Genomic DNA, 18,465 nt, shown 5'->3' with positions numbered 1-18,465 from the left:
TTTTTTCTTGGCATTCTTTTCTCTGTTCTTTATTCTTCCCCCCTATTTCCTCTTTTATTTGAGCATGCATGCTTTTTTCATTTCTATTACGTTAGCGACGTGAATAAAAATAGGTTTTCTTGAAATGTGCACGACAGGTGGAAATCCCAACGGGCCAATCCATTTCTCAATTTCACCTGCCATATTTGAATTTTTTGTAACTTGACGTTAGATTTGAAAGTCTACCGGTTCCTCGAAAATAAAAATCAATCGTTAGATCGAACGGTTCTTCTTCTTTGTCTTTTATTTTTCCTCATCTTCTATTTCTCTTTTCACATCAATCTTTTCACTGCAAGTGCCCTCCCAGCCCTCCCAGCCCTGTCAGGCTCACCCTCTTTGCCAACTTCTACCCACCTATCTATTCCACCCATCTCTATCTATACTACCTATATCTAGCCTCTATACTACACGATTTTTGTTGTTGAAAAAAACATGAAGTTCCGAAAGCTAACTAGTTTTATTGTGGGAAGTTTGGTGTTTTCACCAGTCGTGCGGGGAGGTAGGTTCATTTGGCGTTTGTGGGAGAGATTCAACCAGAAAAAACAGCCCATTGACTGGCTGTGTTATTGATCCAATTGTTCGTTTCTGTTTCTATTCTAGACGCTATTCTCTTCGAGATACCTACTGAGAAGGCGGCCATGGCAACCGCTGGCGGCATTATCCCCTTCAACTACACTGGTAAAGTCCATTGTAATGGGTTGGTGTGTTTATGTTACACTGATGAGTTTTCACCATTCTAGTTCGATACCAAGACATGGCCATGCTCCACTCGATCAAGATTCAAATCATCGATAAGAATGGGCGCGTGATTGCGGACAACCTGGCCAACGCAACCCGCTCCGACTGGAATGAAACTCGGGCGGGCAATGGGACGTTCCGCCTACCCGAACACCTAGAGCCTGGAAACTATACCGTCCGGGCGCTTGGCAACGAGACCTATCCTTGCTCTGGACCGCCGGTGCGGGTGTGCACCATAATGATAGACAGTAATTCAACCCTGTTGGTGGAGAAGCCGCCCACGGAGGAGGAATGGCTGGATAGGCGGATGAAGGCGGCCCGAATGAAGGAGATCTTGAGTGCGACCGCTAGGCCCGATATCCCCCGCTGGATAGGCTGGAGCCTGGCAACCTTGTCGACACTACTATTAGGCTAACCCCCATTCATCCCCCTGTTGATGCTTTCTTCTTACGCTGTGTTTATTTCTCTTTCCTCCCCTTCCCTCCACAATATGTTCTTATTTTGTTTTTAATTTATTATATTTTATCAGAGTATGGAAGATATTCATCTCAAGCACTGCGTTTATTTTTATCATTTGTCTGTATATTGCTTCTGTATGTTCTTGATAGCGCTGAATGATGATAAAAATAGTGTTGTTCTAGAGAAGAGGTAAGGAAGGAAATCATTGAGCGAGGATCTCCTTTGCACCGACCAAGTCGGTTTCAATTTAAAAGGAGAGTTTAATGGGGCTCATTAGGAAATTCGAATCCTGGAGGGATCCAGGCCAAATGAAGACTCCCAAATTGGCAACTATGAATTGAAATGCCGGTAAAAGAAGCCAAGGACTTTTTTTTTAGAGAATAGACAAGAGAAAAGCGAACCTTGGGGTCTGCTGGCATTAAACCAACTATGCAGGGGCTCTCAAGAAATGACGTTAAATGGAATTAGCAGGACTGCAAGGCGGAGAAAAACAATCGTCGACTCATGCATCGAAAGCGCAACACACCCTATTTATTGATGGTCACAAGCAGCGAAGATACGCATATGAACGCCTCGCCATCTCTCCTCTAACTGGCCAACCTAAAAAGACACAAAGATGAGCGATTCTATTGGGCTAGGTCAGGGTGCTAGTAGGTTGGCTCTATTTAGTGTTTTTCATTTTTCATCCCCATTTCATATAGGTCGGGCGAGTTTAAAATTTAATTATAACGGGGATCTAATTACCAGTAGAACTCCAGTTCCAGACCCTTTCGGGCCACAAATAGCTCCCTTTTGGCTCTGTATGAAAACTTTGCAAATTTAAGAAGGCCAAATAGCGGTAATAGACTTAGTAGCGGGGGCGAGCTATTTTGTTATTGGAATAGGTGAGAGTAAAAAATAGCCATCGGCATGGTTTGGACACTGGATTAAGAGATTTGGCTAAATGATGGAAGGAGTATTCTGCGAATGATACTGTTTAGATTGGGCTAGTTATTCAGGAAGAGTATTGGGATGTTTTTTTCAAAAAAGGTAACATTTCTTGAATATACAGTTGGCCAAACCTCAGATAAATCCTTCTGCATTTTATCGAGAATCCAAAGATCATGTAGCTTAGATAGGGATACCTCACAAAACCCCTTGGATAACTCCGAAAAAAATAAAATCTCATATTAGGTTAGAGGGATGACGATTAATGAAAACAACAAGCATTTTGCATGGCCTTAAACAAAGCATTTCGATGTTGCCTCATGACGAAAATAAAGAAGTATAAAATTGCGCATAAATTTTCTCATCTGCTTAGAGGATAATACATATGAAAGAGAAGGGGGAGAGATAACAGAAGAAAAATTCAATCCATACCATGTGTGTCAAGTAAAGTGAGAATGGGAGAAAAAAAATGGATAATGAACCATCCGACTGGAAACAGAGTAAGAAGTCAGATCAATAGATAAGAAATTGGGCTAATAGCCTAATTTATTCGATATCTGTCTTTTCCTAGAAAGCAGTGAGGAGAGAGTAGTTTGTTTTATCTTGATGGGACTGGGTTACAGACATCTTCGCGGTTATGAATAAGATGGACTCTCGCGAGGTGCTGCTGAAGTTCCCCGGAGCGGGAGAAGGTAGCACCACAATATTCGCACCTCCACATGATTGTAAAGAGAACCTGCTATCGGTTAGGGGAGAATAAACAGAAAAGCAAAGGCTGGGGGGAGGAAGAGAAGAAAAAAAAAAGATGGAGAGAATGCACCAAGCGTTGCCCATAAATAATGAACGTTTAAAGTTTGTTTTCGGTTGAGCGCAGTTCGATGAGGATCGCCTCTCGTGGATTAATATTCCAGCGACCACTGCATAATGATAGAAAGCCTCCTCGCGATGAGAAAGAAGTAAATTAAACTCAAGTTTTCCAAGCCTATTTCTCTAATGATGAAAAGGCCGGCCACTAATGGCGACCCTCCGTACCTCTGATCGAACGTCAACATCAGCCCAGGCTTTGTCAATATTTTGTGATATGTATAAAGTGGAACACCTTCCTACCACAATGATTCGTCCTTCATAAACACTGGATTTTTTTAGAGCACAAATAACCCGGGGCAATGTACGCTATTCCCTTCCTTGTTTTACCTTTTTCTCTCCTCGAGGACATCTGTCTTTGTTGGAACCGGTCGCCATGTTCGTTCAACAATTAAACTATCAGGGTCGGGATGTCATTGACAATAGGTGATAAGGAATGGATCCGTTTCCAAAGTGAATCCTAGAGTGTTTCCTAAGGTAAGCTACTCTCTGGCAATATGTTAGGATAGGTATGTGATCAAATTTTATAAACCTTGGGACGCGATATACGAGTCAGTAAAAACTCTATCTCCAAGTCTTCAGAAAATCACATCCTATATACTACCTATATTTTCGCGTTACTCAGCACAAACGGCGCCTTCAATATGGAAAAACCGAAAGTCAAAATATCTCTTTTCCGCCAAACAAGCCGAGCGCTTGTATAAAGCAGCTAGTGTAAAGCAGTTCATCGCTGCTTTTCCCCCAGCATGCACTAGTTGGTCCACAAAACTCAATTTCGCCGTAGATACTAAGAATGGAACGATAGAATTCCACGGTGGATAAAATCTTATCATTGTAGCAAGGCGAGTAACCTGTCATCTGTGTCTCAGTCGCCCAAGGACTACTAGTAGGGAGATGGACTCGTGGCGAACCTCCGTCTGATCAAAGCCAAAGCCAGAGAGGATTGATTTGTCTATTGAAACTTAATACTAAACCTTCAGAGAAACGCGGCACCTCTCAGCTTTAGGGCGCCACGGGGCCAATAAGTATTTGGAAAGAAATCTATCTGGATATGGTGGTTGTACGCGTTGTTTGGAAATGCAAGCGCATGCCATCCTCACTCTTTCTACCACTCAACCAAGCTGAGAAGGATGCTGCAAGGGTTCCATTACTCAATCGTCCGAGATGAGCTCGCCGGTTAATTGTTTTCTCCCTGAAGTATGTAAAGTATTGCCACTCTTACAACGATATCAGTCATACCTACATCCTTGAATTCACTGGCATGAAACCGGATCCTTTCTCCTTTAATAAACTTTCTTGGGGATAACTCTATTTACGCGTAAGTATTTAACCATCTCGCCATGAATCGTTTCTCTTTTTCTTCCCCTCTCCTCTCACTAACACCAGACTTTCTTCTATCCTCTCAACCCATTTTCATTTATTCAATCAAGTCATCAAGTCATGCATTCGGGCACGTACAAATGTCATGTATGTGGAAAGGAGTTCACGTCGACCCTGTCATTGCAAATTCACATTGACAGGAGCCACAATTAAAGAGAAAACAGGGTGAAGCTGTGGCGATGCTTTTTCCCGTCAGAGCGACGTATTTGCACGGAATTGTTTGTCTGGAAATCTGTTACTTAGTCGAATACCGCCAGCAGCCGAAGTCTAGATATATTTCCCCTCTTTTGATATCTTTTTCGCAAAAAAGATGTTTTTTGGCACTGTATCGAGAATCTTAGCAAAGTCCATTTTGTTTTCTTTCCAATTGCACCCGTAGGCGGTATTCAATAAATCGTCCTAGCCATCTTCTAGAAATACCAAATCAAACCATCTATCATTAGATGTCCTCAAACTTTTGAGCTATCTCTGAAATTATTACTGTAAAGTGAATTATATTCTATAACATATTTTGCTATACAATGGGCAAGTCATGAGAAGAAAGCATGTATATATGTATAAATAAAAACTGCCGGAGTGAAAGGTATACACACAACAATAAGAAATGCACGGCCATTCTGTCCCCGCGCACCGAGCAGGACTTCAACTTCCTCAGTCTTTTGTCACCTGTGGTTCATCCCGTGCCCACTGTACTCTAAACCCACGATCCTTCCAGAACACCATGTCCGACTGCCAGTCTTTCTGGTCAAGCTCTGCGACAAACTGCGGATACATTTTCCGTGTCCACTGTAAACTCTCCTCCAGTAGCCGCCTCATCTCCTCCTCGTCCTCCAGCGCTCTCTGTACCGGGCTAACTTTGGCATCCGGGCGACGGAAAAGCAAGTCATGGAACTTCACGGCGTGCAGAATCGCACGGATAACGTCGTTCGACTCGGCATCGGCGTGAAAGAGTACGGAGAAGGTGTTTTTGTGATAATTCAGAAGGTAGTTCTCTTTCTAGAAAAGGGTGTGCCAAATATTAGGAGATGAATTGACATGGGTAGGAAAACTCCTTACCTTGAAAACCTCGATGCAACGCAAGATCTCCTCCACGTTCCCAAACGCCTCGGTCCCCATGACCCCCAACTGGAGTCTTACATCCATGGCTCCCTTTCCTGGTTTAATCCACTCTCCGAACCCAATCTCCCGATCCTTCAGCTCCTGCATGGTAGGCACCGTTTCGGTGTCGATGTATTGCCTTGCGATCAAGGTGAGTTTGGCCTGGTTCAAAATTTCAAAGTTCGCCGAATTCAATAGAGAGACGGTGGAGTAAAGATTTAGTGGGGCAAGAGCGGCATAGCAGGCAAAGAGGAAGGAGGGGTCATGCGAAATGGTGATAAGGCCGACCCCGGACAACATGCCGACAAGATGCGCCAGCGATGTCTGTGCATCGGTTTTGGCCACAACGTCTCCTACATTTCCCGCCAACTATTTTCGCCAGCATAAAGGATTTCAGCTTCAAGGGAAGATGGCGTCGCTAATCAAAGAGATACCTACTGCAAAGTTGCGCGTGAAAGTCATATGGCTGGCTCCCCACACACTATAGTGGATGGATTCGCATGCGTTGCCTAGACTCGCCAGCGGGAGAAAGTATTTGGTGGGTGCGATAGAGGTACAGAGTTGAAGAAACGAGCCCACCAGGGAAAATATTTCACTGACAAATTTCCAAGTCTTGGGGTGGGAGTCAAAAGAAAAGGCGAAGCGCTTGATGAAAAAGAGCTTGCCAACCTCACCAAAACCATCCTTAAGCACCCTAATAGGACAGGATCATAGTAATCAGTATTCCATTATTCAAAAGCTGCAGATAACATAATGGGCAGCATCAAGCCTTACCACTGAATCGCAACAGCTCCTCCTGTTGCTGCTTCCTCTCCAAGCCCAAGGGAGGCTAACATTGCCTGAGAGCACAGCACACCCACCTGTATACTTGAACAGAGTAAAGCGGCCATTCATAACTATAAAGCGAAAAAAAAAAGATAAATTACCGCGCTACCAACAAAAGTTTCGGACGCCTGCCATAAGTGGAATTTCTTGTAGCATTCATGAACCGTCTCGGGGTACCCAACTGGCAAGAACATAGCGCTTAAGCTTTGCTTCATGCTCCCGAATCCGCCAAACCACTTTTTATTTCTCTCATCCCCAGCTTGCGTTGTTGTCGCTGTGGCAGCAGCTTCCGGTTTGCGCCAATACCAGGGTAATGGCGACGATTTCTTGCGACTAGAAGTGAGGGGAATGGAAGGGGAGGTTTTCGAATGAGTGGGAGAGGTTGGGCGTGGCGGTAGGCTAGTATAGATACGAGTTCGACCATAGAGGAGCTCTTCGAGAATAATGGGTTCATTCTGTGGTTGAGTTGCTCTCCTCTCACCCTGGCTCTCGGGAGGAGAGGGGGGACGTGAGGTCGAGAAAGAGGCGTAGGAGAATTTTGGTAGAGAGGTGGCGAAAGATTGTGGACGGCATCTCAGCAGTAGACTTAGGCGAGCATTTGGAGAGGAGGGATAGGTATATGTAGGAAGGAGTCGTAATGTTAGGTGGTTGGTTCGAAGATAAACCATGGCTCTGGTCATTGCATGGAATGTCAAATGGAACGGAAAGTGACGCGTGTGCTGTAAACGGATTTATTTTGGAAAATCGGTCACAATTTCTGGCTACCCTCAACCTGCTTCGAGCTTGGCATCCTTGAACAATACTGCCCAGATTAAGAGCGTCCAAAAAAGTAGAATAGAAAAAAATTGAATGAAAATATTTGCCTATAAATGCTTATCTCCCTACCCTTTGTGATCTCTTAGGGAGGGCTTAGCTCTTCAACTCATGTTTGAAATGCCCATTGTTAAAGCCTACTGATATGCTCACCACTTGCGTTTGCCATGGAGATTCCTTCACTATTGAGTAAGAATGGCTGCCAATGCCAATAACTTCTATTACAGCCACTTTGAAGTGAAGGAAATGGCCTATATTCTATCCATTCCTCGATAATAATTATATATAACAAAAAAATTCACCTACTCCAAAAAAAAAGAGGGCGACAAAACCTATGGAAGCAATATATTCCAAATCGTTTGAATTTGTAAAAGCTGTGAATTATCAACTTCAACCCTGGTAGAGAGGAAAAAACTGTTAAAGATGCCGTCCTAAGACGACTATGCCCTTTAACACAACGAGTGTGTTGATTTAGCGCATAAAGCGCAGCTCCGTTCTTCTCAAGAGGATGTGCCAACCATCTCTCGACTCGTATCAACACAACCTTTGTTTCTGACACTCCGCTTATTTGAACAGCCTAAGGTTCTGCCACACTGATATTGAAATTATGGGACAAGAGCAGTCACATTGCTCTAATATGGTTATCAATGATTCAATCGTGGGTTTGTCTAGGGAAGGGGCAGCCTCTCTAGTCGATGCATATATTTCGTAAGAATGAATAGGGATATAAGGGGAAATGTGAAAGAAAAGTAGAAGTAGAAGTAGACGAAGAGAGGGAAGAAAGTAGGTGAAGAATAATCAGTGAGATGGCTTTTTTACTAAAAGAAATTTAAAATATTTGCATGGTTGTATACATTTAGGAATTAAATAAGAAAATTAATCATCGACACCAGTCAAGAATTTCATGTAGCTATCTCTAACTCCCTCACCACCTTTCCGAGGATCAAAATAGAATTTGTAGCAGCTCCCATCCGCACACACCACTATGACCGAGTTTCTCTCGGAACCCCATCCACATATGCAGCGACAATCCGTGTGGATTCGAAAATGGGCGAAGCTCCATTCAGAGGAAAAGTACTTTGGTAAAAGATCTTTCATAAAGGACAAACTACATACCGGGAGAGGAGTGGTTATGTCATTTTGGGATGAATCTGCTAGGGTACAGAATACAATACCTGGATTGTCGATTCCCACTTGGCGAGGGATTTAGAATCGGATTATTGACGGCAATTTCGCCATAGTGAGGTCCGCCGCTACCACCCTGTCCAGCAGCCTCAAGCTCCACATCGGTGGTTACGCTTGGATCGAGGTTGAAGACGTGGACAGTGCCCTTATCAGATGAAACACAGAGCCGTGTTGCTTCGGGATTGAAGGCAATGCTACATTGTTAAAATAAAGAAGAGAAAGATGAACAATCTAGTACAAGTTACGCGCAATGATGGCAACAGACCTATAGATTTCTGCCCGGTCCACACCTCTCCGAAGTTCATTGAGTAATTTTCCAGATGCTGTATCAAACACTCTGATCAACGTTCCCTTCTCACTGGCACTCGCACATTTAGTTCCATCCTGGCTGACTGCCAGACAACTTAGCCTTCCAGTGTGCGCTGCAATAATGCTGACATTGGGTGTGGTTACCGTGGTCTTCAATTCGGAGAATTTGTTTGCAGAGTTTGTTGTGGAGGCGGGTGACCGCGGAGGGTGAGACGCAGTGACAGTTGTGGTAGGAAATGCGGAATAAAGATTGACAATCTGAATATGGCCTCGTTGGCGACCGGGAAAGGCGAGTATGGAGGCGTTAGAGTTGGAGGAGAGTGCGGCAAGTCCTAGCATGTATACATAGGATAGCTCAGTAAAAGCGGAGAGAATAGGCCAGAAAGTAGCCTCTGTGTTATCACCTTTTTCATTGTCAACCGTTTCAAATACATGCAGCTTCTGTGGCGTTGGGCTAAAGAGATACACTATTACCTTATTTACTAAAACTACCACAATCCTGCGAAGGGAGTCAATTAGTATTATATCGTTTTCTTCAAGCGGTAGAGGACACTTACCGATCTCTCCGCAGCTTCACATTCTTAACTTCACTTCTGAACTCCAACTCTACCACGGCTTTGTTCTTCAAATCGTCCCAAATGACCACCTTGTTTGGTGGATATTTCGGGTTTTTTCCTCCTCCCACTAGGGCCAAGTAGTTGGTGCGAAACAACATCTCTACGATTCCTATCCCTCCATCCTCAAAGTCTACAAAATCTTCAAGTCAGCAATTCATCTAATCAAGGCGGGAAAAAAAGAAGTAATTTAGTAATGAACCTTTTCGCATCTTTTCTTTTAGCGGATCGCAGTTGAAGATTCGAAATCCGTTTTCGAGACCTAGTGAAAAGCAGCCATGATCTTGATTGAAGCCCGCGTATAAAAGGCCCGGGACATCATATGGTGATTGAGCGCGATGCAAGTTCATTGTATAAAGATTAAGTGAAGATAAAATTAAGACTACTGCACCAGGTTTTACAAAAAGTTGTAGCTCACGTGGACGAGTAACTGGTGGCAAATTGGACAAGTCGGTTGAAATTTCGTAATTTTGGCATCCTGCATCTGACCATGAATCTTTATCTAATGACGAAAAAGAAATAAAAACAACGGGGAAAGAAGACTAGAGAGATAAAAACTAGTGAACAATTGCTCGTCGTAAATAAATTATATAGTAAGCAAATAATAATCTAGCATGACACAAAACTATTCAATCTTTAAAAAAAGGGTCTATATCATCATCATCGCTATTATTCTCTTCATTTGCATGCGCTTTATGGTTCACTGCTAGCTCTTCTCGCTTTTCTTGGTTGGATGTGCTTTCTACGCTTCGATTTCTCTCTCCACTTTTCTCTTCAGCCTGACTTTTACCTATTTCCCTCTCAATTATCACGTCATTCTCCTTTTTATCTTTCTCGTTATCTTTCTCATCGCGTGGCCACCCTTTCCCACTCCCTTCCACAGGCGAAAGTGTAAATAGGACTTCTCCTTGTCTATTTTCATGCTTCTCAGGTGTCGCCCTCCCTTGTTCAGACGAGTTTCGTTTTTTCACCTCATCCTCTATTGTGGCTGGTTTAGTTTGGAGCGGTAATCTCATGGAGTTTTTATAGAGAGCTTTCCGCGTTTCCTCGGTGAAAATCTCGTCGTGACATAAGATAAGGTCGTGGATGACGCGAGGGGGATGGCGATTGTCAAAACTGCGAGGACCCTCCGTATGAGTACGTAAAAGGGCAGGCGCCCACAATTTAGCTACATTGCTAGCCCAGTCTTCTCCTTTTGATACGGTCCCAGAATTGTTTCGGTCTTGTGACTCAATGTAGAGAGCATTTAATCTTGCAAGAAATTTTTCAAGCGTAGTAAATGAAGTGGTTGGAAGCGTTGCAAGCAAATTGGCAACCGATTTCATACGCACACCACCGTTTTGCGCGTCTCCGGTAAGGTATAGTGTGTGCAGAGCGTCATAGAGTTCCGTAGTGAAAAGACATTCGGGCAGCTCTGCAAAGTATGTGCGCAGAAGGGCTGCCACAAGCGGCAATGCTTGATTACGGAGCGTATCCACAGAAAAATTCGCGGGATCATTAACGGCATTACGCAGAGGGAATATATCAGAGAGCGGAGGATCGTGTGTCCAAATGTTGAGTTTATCTAGAATATAGGCTCTTACGTGATGAATGAACTACGTATATATATGCACGGAAACTTACCTTCCACCGGTAGCTCCGCAGACCCGTCTTCGATTAACTTTAAACAGGTTGCTACTAAATGTGGCACGTCATTTTTTTCCTCTCTAGACAATTCTTCGATAGGGACACCGAAAATCTGGTCTAGAGATACAGAATTTTATCAGCAATGGCATTGCCGAGAAGAGGGAACAACACAGAGAACTTAAATAAGGCTCTATACTAACCCTGTGCCTTTCCATGGTAAAAATTCTCATAAATAATGGGCTGGGGTGTGTAGGTTCCTGTTCTGCATCGATCTACAGAATATCGAACATCCTGCAGCGGCTTCAATGTTTCGTGTATCACCCCCAGCCGCTCACCTATCTCTTTAACATTGGGGGCAGAGTTGGCAATGACTTCGGCCAAACAGTTGTATGCCAACCGAATGGCATCCACACGGTCCATCTCCAGATTTTCCATTTCATCAAAATGCTCAAAAAGAAGTTGCTCCACTTCCTGCCGCGCTAAATCAGCCTTTCGAACCGCAGAGAGGTAAGCGGTATCAGCATGGGCAACTTCTGACTCCAGTTTTTTCACATGATCCTCGAGCCCCATTCCGCCTGTGAGTGCTATACTACTATTTGAGGATGCAGCATTCGTAATATTTTCAGCCCCTGCCCAAATGTTTGCAAGCGCCTTTCCCATCCCAGCACCTACTCCACCCTCACTCTTCTCCCGCCAGAGGTAGAACGCCTCGTCACTCCCAACAAAGCTATTTCCAATTTGGCCTACTCGTCGCAAATGCCCTTGTTGCACTAGGGTTTGCCCAAACTTCTCTGCATCAGCTGGTAGCTTGCATGATGGATGGTTAGTGCATAGCCACTTAACAATATCTTCGCCGGTGTGTACGCCACGGTATGTACCAAGCAAGGGAAACTTCTTGTCATGCGCGGGGAGTTCTGATTGCATGCGCGTTATAGCCCAAGAGTCAATTTTAATGCCCTCTTGCTTATTCAAAGAAGACGGAGCCGACGAAATGTTCAAGTCAGTGGCCTTTAGCTCGCGTGCTTCCTCAAGAGAGCGACATTTTGTTTCATACTGGGACTTGGTCTTAGTTACATCACGGAGTATTTTGGCAAATATTTTCACCTTCAACTCGACTCTCTCACGTCCAACCCTCACTTTTCTTCGATATTCCTCCGTAAATCTTTCAAGTGGTTTTGCTACTCTATCTGCAAGCTCTTTTGCTAACTTTTGGCGCTCTTGTGCTTCTTGCTCCAGTTCTTTCCTTATTAAATCGAATCCACGTTGTACTGTTGTCTCTTCTGAAGGATTCTTTGCAAATTTACGCACAGGGGTTGGTGAAAGAGTGGCCAAAATTGCAGCCGAGGAAGAGATGGGGGTAGGATTGGTGTGAATTGAGAGTAGACGTGTAGAATGTGATTCCTCAGCATTTGCGTAGGCAAGGAAGTAATTAGCTATAACAGCGATTTCTCCATATAATTGATCGAGACGCGTGTGGAGAGCCTGTAACCCTGTAGAGAAGTCATGTGGATTGTGAGCACTGCGTGGCCAAAAAGAGTGGCGAAATAAAGTAGATTGTCGTTCCGCAGAAGCCATTATGTGAAAGAAATATGAAATAATTCAAAGGCAAAGCTCTATAGTTGCTGATGGCGATCTTTTCTGTATCTCTTCGAGAAACAATATCAGTTGTGATTCGAATAACAGTAATTTTTTGGTTCGATCTATTTTATTGCTCTTCAGACTCTTCTGAAAGTAGGCTTTTTATGCCTATTTAATTTTGGGAATCCTAGTTCTTGGGAGATTGAAAACTATGAACCAGCACCTTTGATTTTATTGACTTCAATAAGAAGGCACGTCTCCAAATACTCAGTTGTAAGCCGGCAATGGCCATTGGGAAAGCACTTATTAGAGTTAAATTTGCTAACCTGGAGAGAAAATTCATCCCTACCAATATTGTACAAAACAAAATAGGCTCCCATCAGATATGCCACCATATAGAGGACGAGGGACTCATTATAGGGACAGAAGATATAACAAATTGAAGGGACGGCATGGGTTAGGAAACATGATACCACGGGCTAGAGGGAAATAAGAAGGCAACCTTGAGCATAGAGGCCTCAGCCCAATTTTTCACTTCGAGCGTGGCTGCAAAACGGAAAAAAAAAATTTCAGCACAGTTGCTGAGGCTCTGCACATTTTCTTTTTTAAGCACCTGTACGACCTTACTTTATTTTCGCTTAAGCTCTACTCCTCCCCGACTCTTTCTCGCGTTCTCTTCTCTCGGCACCTACATCATGTATCGGAATCCCAGCCAGCCCCATTATCCTGAGGGCCATTCCCACTACATGGCCGCCCCTCAGGTCTTGCAGCCTCCCGTACCTACTCCAAATGATGACTACACACCTATGGCTAATGACGAATTCTCAATGCGACATCCTCTTCTAAAGCACGGGGCACCATCTCCTTCCAGTGAGCCTATTTCTCCTACATATCACGAGCCTCATGCCCCATATCCACACCCTGTAGTCAGCCCTCCTCCGGCGGTCTACAACAATCCGCCAGCTCCGCCAACCGAGTACAGTTTCCGCAGGGCTCCAACTAATTATTCAGAACACCTTGGATATAGGCAGGAGCCAATTCGTCAAGGGACATTTGGTAGTGGAAATGAAAATGGGGGTGGGATGGAAGTAAATGAGAAGAAAAGCCCGAAAGAGCCTCACATCGAGCTGCAGATGCCGATGATGCATTATGGTACCGCGCCGCGTCACCAGCCTAGGCGACATAGGACTGTTAAACGTGTGCAGCTTGTACGTATAGTATATCTACAGCATTTTCCCTTCTATTTTATATAACAATCGAAGCCTCTTCTGTGGTAGACGGATGGTAACTTGGTGCTTGACTGCCCAGTCCCCTCAAGATACTTGGATGGCGTTCCCTTAAAAAATGAGAAAGAGTTCACGCACATGCGCTACACGGCCGCAACTTGCGATCCAAACAACTTCAAGTCGGAAGGTTTTTCACTTAGACAGCCTCTTATGGGCCGGAGTACTGAGCTCTTTATTGTTATGACTATGTATAATGTACGCCCAACTATTTTAATGGTTACAAATTCGTGAGAGTATTTTTGCTAATTTTGACATTATTATTGCTTAACGTTCGCCTATTCAGGAAGATGAGATCCTTTTTTGTCGCACGATGCACGGAGTCATGAAAAACATTGCACATCTCTGTACGCGCGATCGAAGCCGTACATGGGGAAAAGACGGATGGAAAAAGGTTGTGGTTTGTATTGTCTCCGATGGTCGAAGCAAGATCCACCCTCGTACGTTACATGTACTTTCAGCAATGGGCGTATATCAGGACGGGGTGGCGAAGAACGTTGTCAATGGTAAACCGGTTACTGCACATATTTACGAGGTATTCTTTTCTGTATTTGACCCAAATAGGCATTGGAATAAGCTGACACTTTTCGTCAACCGTAGTTCACCACCCAGATATCTCTGGATCCAGAATTGAAAAAAAAAGGAGCCGAAAAGGGCTTGGTGCCAGTGCAGGTTATCTTCTGCTTGAAGGAGCAGAACCAAAAGAAAATCAACTCACATCGTTGGTTTTTCAATGGATTTGGCCCCATCATCCAGCCAAATGTATGCGTCCTGCTAGATGTTGGGACCAGACCTGGTCCAACCTCAATATACCATCTCTGGAAGGTGAGGTATAGAATTGATTCTCGCGTCCTTTCCCGCGGATAAGAAATAACATATAGCGTCTTTATAGGCGTTTGATATCAATTCGAATGTTGCGGGGGCTTGTGGTGAGATTCGAGCTATGACTGGCACGGTGGGAGTAAACCTCATTAATCCGCTGGTTGCGGCACAAAACTTTGAATACAAAATGTCCAATATCCTCGACAAACCCCTTGAGTCGGTTTTTGGCTACATCTCGGTGCTACCAGGAGCTTTTTCAGCCTACCGGTATATAGCCCTTCAGAACGACCCTACCACTGGCGCAGGTCCGCTCAATTCCTACTTCAAGGGAGAAAAACAGCATGGTGGGGATGCAGATGTATTTACGGCCAACATGTATTTGGCCGAAGATCGGATTTTATGTTTTGAATTGGTCGCAAAGAAAGATGATGCATGGGTGTTAAAGTATGTCGCTAGTGCCTATGGAGAAACAGATGTGCCAGATACTGTGCCCGAGTTTGTATCCCAGCGCCGCCGCTGGTTAAATGGATCATTTTTCGCTGCCGTATATGCCCTTTTCCATTTCGCGCAAATTAATAGAAGTCGGCACTCAGTTCTGCGTAAATTCTTACTCTACTTTGAGTTTATTTACCAATGCTATTCCCTTTTGTTTTCATGGTTTGGAATGGTAATTTATATTTTATTCACCTAAGTAACTCATGGGCTAACATACAGTATGGATACATTTTTTAGGGTAATTTCTACCTCACATTCTATTCCCTAGCAGAGGCTCTAGTCCATTTGGATAAACAACGCCCCTTCTCGATGAATGTTGCGCTAGGTTTTAAGATGGTGTTGACGTATATATATGTAACACTGCTTGTGGTGCAGTTTGTAATGGCTCTTGGTAATAGGCCTCAAGGGTATGGTTATTGATTTATAAGAGACGCAAAGGCAATTCAACTAAGTAACATGTCATCATTTTATTTGTCGCTTATCACAGCTCCAAGTATGCATACACCATGATCATGATATTCTTTGCCTTCATTATGGGCTATATGATTTTCGCATCTATCTATATTACTTGGGTCGGCGTGACCGTGGCCGTTGAAAATGCAAAAGGTGCTGGATTCACCAAAGCTCTTGCCCTCCTCAGCAATAGTACGTTCCGTGATATCGTTATTTCCTTTGCCGCAACCTATTTGATGTATATTGTTTCATCACTCTTGTATTTGGATGCCTGGCACATGATCACGTCGTTTATTCAATACATGTTCATGATGCCGAGCTATATCAATGTACTGAATATATACGCATTTTGTAACACCCACGATGTCAGGTAAGATATTTGCTATTGGATAAGTTACATTCCTGGGAAAACACGTGCTGGAGTTGACCCTTTATCAACTAGCTGGGGCACAAAAGGAGACAATACGGTGGCCACTGATCTTGGCGTAGTCAAATCGTCCCAAGAAAATGGGGTCCAAACTGCTGAAATAGCCATCCCAACTGAAGAAAAAGATCTCAATGCCGACTATGATTTAGCAATGACAGAATTGCAACATAAGGTCGAGGCACCAAAGCAGAAGCGTGATGCGAAAACGAAGCAGGAGGACTACTATCGCGGTTTTAGGACGCGCCTTGTTGTCGCGTGGATTCTAAGCAATGCCCTCCTGGTGGTGCTGGTAATCCATTTGATGTCTGCCGAATTCAGTCCAAATGCGCGTAAGTTTTAACTGCCTTTTCTGGATTTCGGGATCGGCTAGAAACTACCTTGCACCATACTAAAACGCTCGTATTCTTTCCTAGAATCCACACCCAGATACTTTGCCTTTGTCCTCTGGAGTGTTGTTGCGCTTTCAGTCATTCGTTTTACCGGCAGTACCCTCTATTTAATTCTGCGTATGATCACAGGCTAACCCTGTAGCCGTGCTTCTCTTTCTTCCCCTAATCTTTTTGCAATAATTTAAAGTATTTATTTGTTATAATACACATGCAAACGCTTATTATTTATCGATTTTGGTATACCTTATTGATTGATTGATTGATTGATTAGGTCATTATTTATTTGCCATACCTAATTGGACTCAATAATTTTGGCTAGCTTTAAATGAAGATCACCGTTTCATTTTTAATACAACAGGAGTGGAATAGATAAAAGGAACTTGATATATGAGAGAAGCTCAAAATATAACAGTGCGAGAATCGGGGGGAAATAAATAGATATAAATAGATATTAGAGAGTATTTAAAAGCAATCAAAAGTTAACGGAACAAAAAAAAAAATACAAAGACTTAAATGAATGCATAGTATGGATATTGCATCATTCCGACCCCGTATGGATACCCGCCCATGCCACCATAGATGCCGTAGCCTCCAGGATACAAGTATCTCATGGTTGGATAGAAAGTACCACTATAGTAGCTATATGGCCAAATATAGCCATACGGGTAATAAGAATAATATGGCCAGTAATACCGGGAGATATAGGATTGTGGAGTCTGCCAGCTAATGCTGACGAGAGGGGTATTAAGTGAGGATACATTATCTGGAGGTTTAACCGTAGCAGCAGGAGTATTGGCCTTGTCGTCTTTTTGTTTCTTCCCGCCATTCTCTTTGTCACCCTTTTTTATTTCCTTAGGGGCTGGTGGATCAAAAATGGTGTCCTTTAGAGACCACGGGCCAAAATCCGCTAAACCAGACTGCTTTAATATTGCATATCGTTTTTTCGGGTCTTGAGTGGCAGCGAGCTCTGCTTGAAGAAGTTGGAGTTTATCCGGTTGCGGTTCGAGGGAAGACTTAGGACGGCGGGTTAAAGGTTTTATTAAAGCAATAAATCCAGACGGTTTCGAACCATCGTTCCCGGATGCTGGCGTAGGAGAAGGATCCGCTGTCACGTCATCTTCGGCCATACTTATAATCGATTAATGGCACAAAATGGAATGAGTATAAGATTGCTAGTATTATGTAAATGACAAAATTATAAATAAGGTGGATTTATATATCGGTCAAACTATTGATGATGACCACGTTATTTGGGCCACTTGTATAATTGACACACATACCTATATAAACCTAAGTAATACACGCGTAAGAAACTGGTGCAGAAAATGTCGCGTATATTCATTCGAAAATGTGGCTTGTATTTCAGCAAAAAAAAAAGCTAGAAATTATTTCTAAATCTGGGAGTTTCCCAGCTTGATCAGACATACCGCATTTAGATTTTGAAGAATCAGCATTTCAGAGCTCTCTGCAACGGTATTAATATTTCCTTAAAAATACAATATATATTCAAGAATATTTATTCTCGAAACCATTTTTACTCTTCTTTGCTCTACATCTTTGAATTCGTTAAAAATCATATATTAAATCTTACATCTTTTTATTCTAATTATAACTCGCTTTTATTTTCATCTTGTCGGCTCTCTCCACATCTATTCCTCGTTTTATTTCCCAGATTGAGTCTCGTTTCTTACTGTCCTCTTCGCAGAAGAATAGTCAAATGAGTTTGGAGGACTTTTCCTCTTCCTCTACCTATAAAGAATAGCTAGACGAAGTAGCAAGATTCTTTTTTGATACACGAGATGGAATGATTTTATTTCATCATTTACTAGAGCACACGGATAACTCATACTACCATACCCTTCGACAACTTGCACTTTTGCAAGCCAGTGAAAAACCTGAAGCGAGAAAAAAACAGTTTTCTGTAGTCTCTGAGAAGTTTCCCCGGGAATTTCTGAGACAATTGGGCTTTAGATTTGATAACAACAAACCGCGAACTGCTCGGGAAGTTGAGTTGAAAGCTGTATCGTCCACCTCACAAGGTAATGACTAGTTTGTATACATTTTTTTTTTATATCATTTACCTCTCCTATTTTATTTACCTACAGACGATACAAGGCTGAATGGGGGATAGCCAAACATAT

General features: G+C 43.2%; 7 protein-coding genes across 7 annotated transcripts; 3 read left to right on the top strand and 4 right to left on the bottom strand.

Annotated features, from left to right (window-relative positions):
• Positions 1-471: 471 nt before the first annotated feature.
• VTP21DRAFT_4159 (uncharacterized protein) lies at positions 472-1,192 on the top strand (the record flags this gene model as incomplete). Its single annotated transcript, XM_069394539.1, has 3 exons — positions 472-538; positions 640-717; positions 780-1,192. The coding sequence occupies 3 exons, from the start codon at positions 472-474 to the stop codon at positions 1,190-1,192; spliced, it is 558 nt and encodes a 185-aa protein (XP_069255767.1).
• Positions 1,193-5,058: 3,866 nt separating this feature from the next.
• On the bottom strand, positions 5,059-7,010 carry VTP21DRAFT_4158 (uncharacterized protein; the record flags this gene model as incomplete). Its single annotated transcript, XM_069394538.1, has 5 exons — positions 5,059-5,403; positions 5,464-5,874; positions 5,944-6,199; positions 6,280-6,365; positions 6,432-7,010. 5 exons carry the CDS (start codon positions 7,008-7,010, stop codon positions 5,059-5,061), a joined length of 1,677 nt encoding a protein of 558 aa, XP_069255766.1.
• Positions 7,011-8,019: 1,009 nt separating this feature from the next.
• VTP21DRAFT_4157 (uncharacterized protein) lies at positions 8,020-9,601 on the bottom strand (the record flags this gene model as incomplete). The annotated part of the gene is made up of 6 exons (XM_069394537.1): positions 8,020-8,251; positions 8,319-8,522; positions 8,594-8,969; positions 9,042-9,136; positions 9,195-9,384; positions 9,454-9,601. 6 exons carry the CDS (start codon positions 9,599-9,601, stop codon positions 8,020-8,022), a joined length of 1,245 nt encoding a protein of 414 aa, XP_069255765.1.
• A 279-nt stretch (positions 9,602-9,880) lies between these two features.
• On the bottom strand, positions 9,881-12,452 carry VTP21DRAFT_4156 (uncharacterized protein; the record flags this gene model as incomplete). The annotated part of the gene is made up of 3 exons (XM_069394536.1): positions 9,881-10,815; positions 10,875-10,994; positions 11,078-12,452. The coding sequence occupies 3 exons, from the start codon at positions 12,450-12,452 to the stop codon at positions 9,881-9,883; spliced, it is 2,430 nt and encodes an 809-aa protein (XP_069255764.1).
• Positions 12,453-13,150: 698 nt separating this feature from the next.
• Positions 13,151-16,458, top strand: VTP21DRAFT_4155 (uncharacterized protein; the record flags this gene model as incomplete). The annotated part of the gene is made up of 9 exons (XM_069394535.1): positions 13,151-13,663; positions 13,733-13,936; positions 14,025-14,273; positions 14,339-14,563; positions 14,631-15,227; positions 15,293-15,462; positions 15,543-15,878; positions 15,951-16,264; positions 16,349-16,458. 9 exons carry the CDS (start codon positions 13,151-13,153, stop codon positions 16,456-16,458), a joined length of 2,718 nt encoding a protein of 905 aa, XP_069255763.1.
• A 375-nt stretch (positions 16,459-16,833) lies between these two features.
• VTP21DRAFT_4154 (uncharacterized protein) lies at positions 16,834-17,451 on the bottom strand (the record flags this gene model as incomplete). The annotated part of the gene is made up of 1 exon (XM_069394534.1): positions 16,834-17,451. The coding sequence occupies one exon, from the start codon at positions 17,449-17,451 to the stop codon at positions 16,834-16,836; it is 618 nt and encodes a 205-aa protein (XP_069255762.1).
• Positions 17,452-18,128: 677 nt separating this feature from the next.
• On the top strand, positions 18,129-18,455 carry VTP21DRAFT_4153 (uncharacterized protein; the record flags this gene model as incomplete). The annotated part of the gene is made up of 2 exons (XM_069394533.1): positions 18,129-18,363; positions 18,430-18,455. The coding sequence occupies 2 exons, from the start codon at positions 18,129-18,131 to the stop codon at positions 18,453-18,455; spliced, it is 261 nt and encodes an 86-aa protein (XP_069255761.1).
• Between the last annotated feature and the right edge of the window lie 10 nt (positions 18,456-18,465).

Source organism: Calcarisporiella thermophila (genome assembly GCF_041956535.1).
Source record: "Calcarisporiella thermophila strain CBS 279.70 unplaced genomic scaffold VTP21scaffold_2, whole genome shotgun sequence".
Lineage (NCBI taxonomy): Eukaryota > Fungi > Calcarisporiellomycota > Calcarisporiellomycetes > Calcarisporiellales > Calcarisporiellaceae > Calcarisporiella > Calcarisporiella thermophila.
Note: the sequence above shows the minus strand (reverse complement) of the source record. Positions and strands in the feature narration are given on the sequence as shown.